A 12,027-nucleotide genomic window follows, 5' to 3' on the forward strand; every position below is an offset into this window, starting at 1 on the left:
GTGATGGAAATTGAGCATAACAAGTTTGGTTTAATGGTCAAGTTCTTGATATGCAGCCTTTGCAAATTAAACCAATTATTTTTAAGTCTATGTGCAAAATGAGTCTTATTGTATTAGGAACTCAGAACTGTAGGATTTGTATTCTGTAGTACTGCTTTGCAAACTGTGGGTCTGAATCCTTAAGGGAGTTAGAAATTAATGGGTCTGACTAGCATTAAAACAGATGAAGTAGACTATAGAGTAGAAAAAAATAAAATTGGGTTAGCTGGTGGTGTGGTTGTTAAAGTGGCTAGATCACATATTGCAGCTTGTATAATTTGAGTTCTGGACCCGCTTTGAAAAACACACCGAATGCAGGTGTATGTGTGCCCAAAATCCTGACAAGAGAGTGGAGAAGAGATTTTTGCATGGCTATTCCCTCCTGGGGAGCTTTCTAACATTCCCTCTCTGTCTCTCTGGGAGTGCAAGAACCCTAGGACAAATTACAGAAGGAAACAAAGGGGAAAATAACAGCAGTGTGTATCACACAATGTAAAGTATGGTGACATTTTGTTTAAGTGTGTATATTTAGGTTTATATGTGTGCATGGATACATAAAGGTTCTCACTGGGTTGTAATGTGAAAATAGTTCTTAACATGGGTGTTATATATTTATTTATTTAAAAAAATAATTATTAATTTAATTTTATTGATTCATTCATTTATTTTAATTTGACCAGAGAGGGACACAGAGAGAGAGAGAGAGAGAGAGAGAGAGAGAGAGAAATGGGACAGCAAGCCGCCAGGTCCGGAACTCGAACCGTGATCACCCATGTGGGAGTGTCCAGTGCCTTAACTACCATGCCATCTGCTGGTCCCAACATGGGATGTTACTAAAAAGTTTGAAAGCCACAGCTCTTTACTTATCTGCTTTGGAGGTAATTTGAATGTCTTGAGTTCTTGGTTCTGTATGTATGTGTGTGTGTTTGGGGGATAAAGGTGGAGATTTAAGTGTTGGGATATAGGCCTAGCCTCTGCCATAGTCAGTAGTGTGATGGACTGTGGTACTGGATGCCACATGGCGAGATGTGATTCAGGTTGGGCCTGGTTGACCTGAAACACACTGCTTGTTTGCACAGATGCCCTGAGGACCTTGAAAAGTGTACCCACAGCATGACCAAGACCCTGTTAGGGCATACCTCTCTCCCTTCTTTCCTTTGCTCCTCCTTCCTCCCTGCACACCCATAGGCTTGCATTATCATTAATTAGAAAAGAAAAATCAAAGAAAAAGAGGATGCAAGCGAAAAGGAGCAACTTTCCTTGAATCATTAGAGATTAAGACAATTGAGATGGAATTTTACTGATTTGATATTTTTGGGAAGTTTAGACTGATTTGCTTTATAAAGGTTTTTATAGCTATTACAGGAAAACATGTGTTAGGAATTTATTATATTTATTAAAAATGTTGCATATAATTCATTGAATGAAATATTACATGACATTTAATATTAAAGCTATCTGATGGAACATCCTTTCTGATTCAAAGCAGGAAAAATCTATTTTAAATAAAATCAGCTATTCTGGTATTGCTTAGGGCAGCCAGTTGGAATGAGTATTTGTTTTCACCAGAAATACAGAACTTAAAGAAAGGAAGTCTTTGGGATTTTGGGGAGGGAAGTGGTCAGATTTTTTTTTTTTTAATATTAAGTGGCTTTCAGGAAAGGGGATATACATAAATAGGTGTTTTTACATTTAAGAAATTGAATTATAGATGTTAACTCAATGACACTTTTTTCTCTTTTCTTTCTTTCAAAGGTTTGGGCCCCATGGGATCCCTGTGACAGTATTTCCCAAAAGGGAATATAAGGATAAACCGGAAGCCATGCAGCTCCAGAGTAATACATTCCACGAGGGGACAGAAGTAAAGCGTGACGTGAATGGTGCTGTTTCCGATGACCCTTCTATCCCGCCTCCCGAGCTGAGCTTGGCTGAAAGCCTGTGGATTTCCAAACCTCCACCTCTCTTCCATGAAGGAGCACCTTACCCTCCCCCTTTGTTTATCAGGGACACCTATAACCAATCAATACCTCAGCCACCTCCTCGGAAAATTAAGCGACCCAAAAGAAAAATGTACAGGGAAGAACCCACTTCAATAATGAATGCTATCAAGCTACGCCCCAGGCAAGTCCTGTGTGATAAATGTAAAAACAGTGTTGTTGCTGAAAAAAAGGAAATTAGAAAAGGTAGTACTAGTGCAAGTGACTCTGCTAAATATGAAGATAAGAAACGGAGAAATGAAAGTGTAACTACTGTGAACAAAAAACTGAAAACTGACCATAAAGTAGATGGGAAAAACCAAAATGAGAGCCAGAAAAGAAACGCTGTGGTGAAGGTTGCCAGTATTGCTCACAGCAGGGGCCGAGTAGTAAAAGTTTCTGCTCAGGCAAATACGTCAAAAGCTCAGCTGAGTACTAAAAAAGTACTCCAGAGTAAGAACATGGATCACGCAAAAGCTCGGGAAGTGTTGAAAATCGCCAAAGAAAAGGCACAAAAGAAGCAAAGTGAAACCTCTACTTCCAAAAATGCACATTCAAAAGTCCATTTCACACGTCGATACCAGACTCCTAGCTCAGGTTCCCTTCCGCCCCGGGTTCGTTTAAAACCCCAGAGGTACAGGAATGAAGAAAATGACTCTTCTCTGAAGACAGGACTTGAGAAAATGCGGAGTGGCAAGATGGCACCCAAGCCCCAGTCTCGCTGCACCTCTACCCGCTCAGCAGGTGAGGCCCCTTCAGAAAATCAGAGTCCCTCAAAAGGCCCTGAAGAGGCCAGCAGTAAGGTTCACGACACAAACGAAGTGCGTATGACCGGTGAGCAGGATGAAGCACAGACATTGGGCAAAAAGGGCAGCAAAAGCAGTATCTCTGTTTACATGACCCTAAATCAAAAGAAATCTGACTCTTCCAGTGCTTCAGTGTGTAGCATTGATAGCACAGATGATTTGAAATCTTCCAACTCTGAGTGTAGTTCTTCTGAAAGCTTTGATTTTCCTCCAGGCAGTATGCATGCACCTTCCACCTCCTCTACTTCCTCCTCTTCAAAGGAAGAGAAAAAGCTCAGTAATTCCTTGAAAATGAAAGTCTTTTCCAAAAATGTGTCTAAATGTATCACGCCAGATGGCAGGACCATATGTATAGGGGACATTGTTTGGGCCAAGATATATGGCTTCCCTTGGTGGCCGGCCCGTATTCTTACTATAACCGTGAGCCGGAAAGATGATGGCCTTTTAGTCCGACAGGAAGCCCGTATTTCATGGTTCGGGTCTCCAACAACATCTTTCCTTGCTCTTTCACAACTCTCCCCCTTTCTAGAAAACTTCCAGTCCCGCTTTAATAAGAAGAGAAAGGGCCTGTATCGCAAAGCTATCACAGAGGCAGCCAAGGCTGCCAGACAGCTGACCCCTGAAGTGCGGGCTCTGTTGACACAATTTGAAACGTGAACATGGACAGTAAGGCAGGCGAGAACCATGGGAAGGTACTACAGGTTTTCTAGTCCAGTTAGGCGTAACGTCCACAGAATAGCTTGGCCACATTGGAGAGAGAAGTTGAACTCAGTTGGCTGGCTTTTTTATACATTCCTTATAGCCATTTTTACATTGAGAAGCTTAACCTGAACCATGGAATCAAGCTTTGTTTTAAGGAAGTGAGAGAGTTTAGCATTATTTTTTGGTTTCAAAGTCTAAGACCATCCCAAGGCATAGGAGCCATAGCCTCAACTGAAATTGAATTTTTGGCAGGGACTCTTAATTGCCATTTGTACCTAATACTGTACGTGTGTATACACAGGTGTGTGCATGCACGCACGTGTGTGCACACACACAAATACACACAAAAATACAAGTATAACATAGCCTGTCATATAACCTGTCACTATGTGACACAGGTTGGATATTTGGGATTGTAGTAAGGGCTGTTGATGTGGGGGAATATTGTGGATATTTAATGACTTTGTTTTTAAATTAATGAACACTTAGCTTTCTCTGGGCTTAATGGTGTAAAAGTTTGATATTTAGTTGTTTGATAAACTGAGAGACTTGCTATTAAGTTGCAAACGGGGGAAATAACTCAGTATTTGGGATTAAAACTGTCAAGATGGATAGGTTTGAGTCATTACTCTCTTATCCAATGCAATTTAAGAAACACTTTCAAGCTTCTGGTTTGGGAGTTTAGATAGGATTGGTTTCGATATGTATAATAGTTGATTGCTAAAATTGGTCAGATTTCTCCTGACTGGCTGTTCCTAAATTCTTAGGATACGTCCTAGTAAATTACACTTTGTGATTTAATTGTTATATGTGTAATTGTTGCATTTTGGATGTATCTAATTTGATAATTAAAAAAAATTACCATTTAAGGTATCTGTTTGCAGGTCAGAAAATGAGAAAATGTAATTGTGTGATGCTTTGAAATGTACAAAAAAACAAAAAAGCTGTAAATAAAATCAACTAAATCCAAATTATTTGTGTGTGTTTCTCAAAAAGCTTTGAAAAATTTCAAGATGGTAGAAAATTATTCTTTGTAATAGTGTTTAGAGGAGGTGAAAAATCAAACTTATTCTGCCGTTTGTCCTATCAGGAAATATGTGAGAATAGGCTTAAAATTCAAATCATAGAAATGAATTGACATACTCAAAATGAAGTTTTGTAGCATAGAGGTCTGATATGTTCCTAGATTTGATATCCCCCTCCTGCCAATTTCTCATAAATGTGGGTTTTAATTTTTTTTTATTTTTAGCCTTAATATTTTATCACATGCTTTGTTTTTATTTTTACATTTGGGTAATTACAATGATCTCTTCTGTTTGGTCTTCTGCCTCAGGTATCACTGCTTTTGGGGCTAATAACTGAGCTTAATATTTTTCTACATGGTCCATCTGTCTCTTAAGACTTGATTTCTTATTTTCTACTTTTAGCTTTGTATTGTCAGTGAAAAATAGACTTGATTGCCCATGGATACAAGTTTATTCCAAGATTTTTAAAGTTGCTTTCATATTTCTTGTGCCCAAGTTTTAAATCTGATCCATGTTAAGACTGGCACTTTTGGAAGCTTGAAACTTTTAAGAGAGCAGCTTTTTGTGGGTTTCTAAATAAAACAATTTGAAATATCTTAGTCACTGTGGAATTAATGGAAAGATTAATGGAGTTTGAAAATCAGTAGTCCTTTTCAGTTTTATCAAGATTATGGACTTCTTTGATTAATAACAAATTTATGTATAAACAAAATACAATTTTCCTGGAGAATTCAGTCAATGCTTTTTGATTATAATAAACACACAATAAAAATTAAAACCAAGTTTCACTTGAATAGAACATATTCTTTCCTGCAAACAGAAATGACTTAAAAATCTTTGATTACAACAGGTTGAAAGAAGTTCATAGTGTGATTGAGGGGTTATAAGAAGATATAAATCCAAAGATTTACTGAGAATTTGTTTCAGATTAATGTACTTGTTCAGATATTTTTGAAAGTTTCAGATCTAAAATTCTGAAAGGCTTGAGATAGTCGCCTAAAATATGTAATTCCAAGGCATTGTCACAATTCCCTGTTGACACAGTGATTTTGAAGTGGTTATTGCTAATACGTGCTTTAGCAAATGTACTCTTAAGGCATAAACCAAGTTTGTTTTGTTTCATAAACCATGGGAGAAAGAAGAAAGAAACCAAAAATCCTGATTGCTTAGTATGAATAGAACATTCCGTTTTGTAGTCCATCCCTTTGAGGAATGGGTTGAAGTAGGAGGACAAATTGGTATCATCTAATTATGCCAAATGAACATTTGATTTTAAACTGGCAGTCTGGCATATGTTATCTGAAGTTACAATTGGGAAATGAGTTTTAAAGGATCTATTTATTCTTAAACTATATTCTAAACACTAATCTAATTGGGAATTTTATAGGCAACTACATAAATTTGTCCAGTATCACTACAGATGGAGATGGAGTTGAATTGGGCAACTAGCCACTTAAATACTTCTGTTTGAAATTAGAAAAGGAAGGATTTAACTTTTTGTGGAGAGAAACTCAATTGGGTATTTTTTCCACATACAGAAAGAAAACTTGGGTTAGATCCAGTCTTCAGGGATCTAAGAGAAGTAGCTAGACAAAGGACTTACCAAGGGACAAGCCAAGTGAAATACTTACGTGTGGAAGCTAAGAATGTCTTTATTTTTAGAAATTTAAAGCATCAAAACATTTTTCCCTTTTAATTTTTGAAGATTTGTAGACCTGGAAGCTCACTGGTGTTTGGAACTTTTCATTACAGGTGTGGAACCAAAGACCTGAAGATACCAGTGAGATAGGGAAACTAGGATGCACTGCATGCATTTACATGATGTGATGTTTGTTCTTGATGGGAGAATAGTGAGTATAACTAAGTAGGCATTTACATAAAGAAGACAGAATAGGCAAGGAACATGGAGATGATTCTAAAACCAACTAATGTCATCATTAGTAGTTCCGTTTTTCAATCACAAAATCAGTTACACCCCAATTTAAGTAGGTTGTACCTTTCTAAAAATTTGTTCTGTTGAAAGATAACACACTTAAGGTTGCAATATGACCAGTTTTTCTCTATAAAAACTGGATTGGGAATTGAAATAAATGTAATTTGGATCTACAGCTAGATTTACCCTTTCAAGTTGTGAAATTTTTTTTCAATTATTTAACTTTATTTATTTATTTTAATCTGAGCAGAAAGGGAGAGGGAGAGAGAGTGAGAGAAAGTGAGAAAGCAAGCTGCCAGATTTGGGACCCAACCGTGGTTGGCCATGTGGGAATCCAGCACTCTTATCCACCACGCCACCTGCTGGCCCTTCAAGTTGTGAATTTCTGATGGTTTGTGCTGTATTAGTTCACTTTTCTTACTATTCAAAGTAGAAAAGAGATGAACAAATGTCTGAAAAGGTTGGTAGTGTTTTTTTTATTTTTATTTTAAAAATTTGCTACAGGACATCTACACTTCCCAGAAAGAGAAGGAAGGAAAGTGAGAAAGGTAACTGTCAGGTCTGGGTTCTTGAACTGTGGTTGGCCTTGTGGGAGTCCAGTGCCTAAACCACGATGCCACCTGCTGGTCCAGCTCATACGTGCTTTTCTGCTTTAGCTATAATGTTCGTGCACTTGCTGGAGAGAGAGAAGGAACATGTGGAAGCAACCCCCCCAGAGGGGCGATGGACATGCCATAATCCCGTTTCCATTCTCTTGAGTTTCGGGGCATGTGTGCATACTGGCATGCTCTTCTCTTTTTTTTTTTTTTTTTTTCTTCTTCTGAGAGAGAGAGAGAGATTTTTTTGCTATAGGGCACATACACTCATTAGAGACATGCGAGAGAGAGAGAAATCACCCCCTCCCCAAGGGATGGCCATGCTGTAATTCCTCCATTCTCGGGGTTTTGGGCATGCTTGCACATGTGCTTGGTGTTCAAGCTGTGGAATCCAGGACTCAAATTACTGTTAGCTATGTGGGAGTCCAGTGCCACAGCCACTGTGCCACCTTCTGGCCCTGGTATGTTTTCAAGCTGCAGAGTCTTGAACTTGGACTGAGCAGTTGGCCACCACGCCACTGGCTGACCTGAAGACCCAAATGCTTTTCTTTTTTTCTTTCCTTTCCTTTTCCTTCCCTTCTTCCCTTCCCCTTTCTCTTCTCCTTTCCCTTTTTCCTGTCTGTCTGTCTGTCTTCCTCTCTCTATTTTTCTCTCCTCTCTTTCAAATTTTAGCCATAATGTGTATGCATGCACCAGAGAGACAGAGAGACAATGAAAGGGAAAGTGAGAAATCACCCCTCAGAGAAGATTGCCACACCGCAATGCCTTCTCCATTTCCCTCTTGGGATTTTGGGCATGTATGCACAGTCGCTCAGAGTGAATTTCAAGCCACTGGATCTGGGACTTAAACTATGGTTGGCCATGTGGGAGTCTTTAACAACCTTAACCACCACATCACCTACTGGCCCTGGAGACCCAGTTTCTAAATTGGGGCAAGTTTAGTTTTCACTTTGAGATAATACTAATATAGCTATTAACATAGTCTTTAATAGAAGTAGCTGAAGCAGAGGAATTCCAAAGTAGAATAATAGACTGGTGTATGTCAATTGCTAGAAGAAAATAAAACGCTGAACTGCATTACTTACATCTGGGTCTGACTTAGTTAATGGGCTCTTCATAATCTGCATTCCGCTTCACTGTGTTCCTTTATTCAACAAAGTGTTTAAAACTTTACAATGAAAATATTAGCATTTCATATGCTCTCATGCTATTTTGAATAAAGGAATAGGAGATTCAAAGCCAGTAATACCTATGTATTTTTGCCTTTCCTAGAAGATCTCTTTACCATGGATATTTGTCACTGGTAGAGGAGACCAAACTCAATTTTTGTTTAATTTCGACTCTTAGAGACTTTAACATTTATAGATCCAAACAGGATATTTCCCCCTTTACTTTCCATGTGGCATTAGGTGGAATAACTTTATCCTTGTTTAGAAATCTGTCATTTTTTTGGTGGTATTTAAATTGTGGTAAAATAATCAAGAAGGTTATCACTTGGTCACTCTTCCTTGTGTAGGACTGTGGTATCCAGTCCATTCACAATACTGTGCAGTCATCACCATCCATCTGTAATCTGTGTTTTGATAAACATCTTTTACATTTGGGATGGTACAGTACTAGGTGTTTGGAAGTGAGTTAGGAGTGTTTTCCTTAATGCTCCTGGCAGCACCTGGCTTTCAGGATTCCTGTCTCGCTTCCTGTCTCGAATGAGGAAATTCTGTTGTCCACAATGCTAATGGTGCATTTGTTTGTTTGTTTTCCATTTATTTTTACTTACTCACTTATTTTAATTTGAGCAGACACAGAGAGAGAGAAAGAGAGAGTACAGTGAGAAAGCGAGCTACCAGGTCCAGGACTTGAACTATGATTAGCCATGTGGGGGTCCAGCACTTCAACCACCACACCACCTGCTGGCCTAGTAACTCTAAGTTTGCCTGTTTCATGTGTGTGTGAAAGATGGACAAACACAGCTCTCCTTTACTGGGTCTCAGCACACTAAGTCCTTCCCCCAGCCAGCCAGGATCACAGTAGTACATGGGGTGGCCTGTGTGGTCAGTCCAGCCTGGGATCTGAGTCCAGACCTTCTCTGTGGTTCCCCACTACCTATGCCACCAGGCCTGGGTATGGTGACTCTTTTTAAGAACTATAACAGCTTGGTCAAATTCTCAGGTGAATTAGTGTGACTGCCTTTACCTGTTAAGTACTTTTATTTATTTATTTTTTTAAAGAAATTTTTTTGCTATAAGGTGCATGTGCTTGCTGGAGAGATGGAGACTAAAAGCGAGAAATCACACCTGGGGGTTGGGGGTTGGCCATACTGCAATCCCTTCTCCATTTTCCCTCTCAGGATTTTGGGCACACGTGCATGTGCCCAGAGTGTTTGAGCCTCTGAGTCTGGGACTTGAACTGTGGTTGGCCATGTGGGAGTCCAGCAACATAACCATTATGTCATCTGCTGGTCTTTAAGTACTTTTTGAAAATATTAGCTTATTTTTTCTATGCGCAAGAGACAGGAATTCTCATGAGAGGGTCATGTTGTAGCTTCCCCCAGTCTAAAACTCAAGTTATTTCCATCACACTCACCATACTTTTCCCCACATTTTCATAATGTACTATTTCTTTGAAATACTTCATGTTAGTAGTTAATGGAAAGTAAATAGATTTTGACATATATGGATATTCTTAAATTTCTAGATCATCTCAACCATGCTTTGGTAGGAAATGCTGTGTTAATTTTCTGTCATGCTTTTAAATCCATTAAAAAATGGAAAATTTTAATACCTAAAAATTATCTCTTATTTTTTTCTAAATAACCTCTTTGGGGGATGGCCACACCACAATCCCTTCTCTATTCTCATCCTGGGATTTTGGACATGCATGCACACACACCTGGTGTGAGTTTCAAGCTGAAGGGTCTGGAACTCGAATCATGGTCCACTATGTAGGAGTCCAGTGCCTTAACCCACTGTGTCACCTGCTGGTCCCACTACAACTTATATCTCTTTTTTTAAAAATAGATTTATTGGGACCAGCAGTTAGCGGAATGGCTATGTTGCTGGAGTCCCATGTAGTTGACTGCAGTTTGAGTCCCAGACCTGGCAGCTTAAATTCACGCCGGTTGCATGTGTGTGCGTGCCCAAGATCCTGAGAGGAGAATGGAGGAGAAGGGATTGTGGCGTGGCCATCTTCCCTGGGGAGTAATATCTCGCTTTCTGTCTCTCTGTCTCTCTCTGTCATGCGAGCGCATGTGCCCTATAGCAAAAACCTCTCCAAAAAAAAAAAAAAAGATTTATTTATTTTATTTTGACCAGAGAGAGAGAGAGAGAGAGAAACTGAGAAAACAAGCTACCAGGTCCGGGTCTCAAACCATGATTGACCATGTGGGGGTGTCTAGCTCCCTAACCATCATACCACCTGCTAGTCCCAACTTATCTCTTAACTAATTACCAAAGTTCAATTTTTTCTTCAGATTCCTGCATTATTTTTGTGTTTGTTTTAAAATTTATTTATGAGAGTGCATGCATGAGAGAGAAAAGCACCATCAAGAGTCTGATCATTCTGTGAGCCCCTTTCCTTAGCCCTCCAGGTTGTTAGAATTCTGGACAAGTGCATACGCTGGGCATGTTTCAGGTCGACCAGGCGGGGGATCTAAGCCCCTGGTTAGCTGTGTGGCTTCCAGGCTTGCAGTTCAGCATCCTACCAACTGTGCCTTAGAGGCTGGCCCCCCCTTTTTTTTTTTTTTTAATTCACTTAATTATTTTTTAAATTCACAGTCTTCGTTTCATGTGCCATGATCTTTCCCTCAGCCTTAGCCAGCTCGTATGCCCATGTACAGGGAGCCTTCTGGATGCGAAGCCAGGACTTTCCTATATAACTTCAGCATCGTGAGTGTTTGGTGTTATCTCTGCCACCATGGCTAACTAGATTTTTGTGTTCTTGCAAAAATCGAAGGTTGACTGGGAAGAAGTGTTAATTAAAATGTGCTACTGTAGACGCCAAGTGAATCATGATTTTTGAAAATACTGAGTTTCTGAGTCAAATTTCTCCTTTTTCAACTGAATACCGTAAATGGCTGTGGTGTATGTTGTTTAAGTTAATGGACCTTTTGTTGAACATGACTTTTGTTTGTAAAATAATTTCATACATCTTTGATCTTAAAAACAGGTCATTTTTGGGCCCCTGATGGTGTGGTAAAGACAACTGGATCCCACATGGCCAACTGCATGGTTCAAGTTCTGGACTCAGCAGCTTCCAAAACTGCTGGGCTAATGTGCAGGTGTGCCCAGCATTTTGAGAGGAGAGTAGAGAAGGGATTCGGGTGTGGTCTTCCCCTGGGGTATGCTTTCTCAGTTTCTTTTTCTTGCTCTCTGATGAGTGCACACACCCTGTAACAAATTTAAAACAAACAAACAAACAAAAAACAGTAAAAGAACATGCCAGTCTTGGGAACCAGCAGTTAGCGTAATGGCTATGTCGCTGGACTCCCACGTAGTCGACCATGGTTCGTGTCCCGGACCCGGTGGCTTAAAACTCACGCTGGGCGCGTGTGCGTGCGTGCCCAAGATCCCGAGAGGAGAATGGAGGAGAAGGGATTGCGGCGTGACCATCCTCCCCAATCCCTTCTCTATTCTCATCCTGGGATTTTGGACATGCATGCACACACACCTGGTGTGAGTTTCAAGCTGAAGGGTCTGGAACTCGAATCATGGTCCACTATGTAGGAGTCCAGTGCCTTAACCCACTGTGTCACCTGCTGGTCCCACTACAACTTATATCTCTTTTTTTAAAAATAGATTTATTGGGACCAGCAGTTAGCGGAATGGCTATGTTGCTGGAGTCCCATGTAGTTGACTGCAGTTTGAGTCCCAGACCTGGCAGCTTAAATTCACGCCGGTTGCATGTGTGTGCGTGCCCAAGATCCTGAGAGGAGAATGGAGGAGAAGGGATTGT

General features: G+C 39.9%; 1 protein-coding gene across 5 annotated transcripts in view; it reads left to right on the forward strand.

Moving 5' to 3' along the window:
- PWWP2A (PWWP domain containing 2A) overlaps nucleotides 1–12,027 on the forward strand; it is a 44,150-nt gene that overhangs the window by 17,714 nt on the left and 14,409 nt on the right. For 3 of the 5 annotated variants that reach the window (XM_027766939.1, XM_027766940.1, XM_027766941.1), the window contains exon 2: nucleotides 1,795–2,759. In XM_027766939.1, coding sequence (XP_027622740.1) covers nucleotides 1,862–2,759 — 898 coding nt within the window. In that variant the 5' untranslated portion in view covers nucleotides 1,795–1,861. Of the gene's footprint in view, nucleotides 1–1,794; nucleotides 3,833–12,027 lie in introns of those variants that run through there. The other 2 variants (XM_027766937.1, XM_027766938.1) reach the window with 1 other exon arrangement.

The sequence above is a fragment of the Tupaia chinensis genome, unplaced genomic scaffold (assembly GCF_000334495.1).
Source record: "Tupaia chinensis unplaced genomic scaffold, TupChi_1.0 Scaffold143796_1, whole genome shotgun sequence".
Lineage (NCBI taxonomy): Eukaryota > Metazoa > Chordata > Mammalia > Scandentia > Tupaiidae > Tupaia > Tupaia belangeri.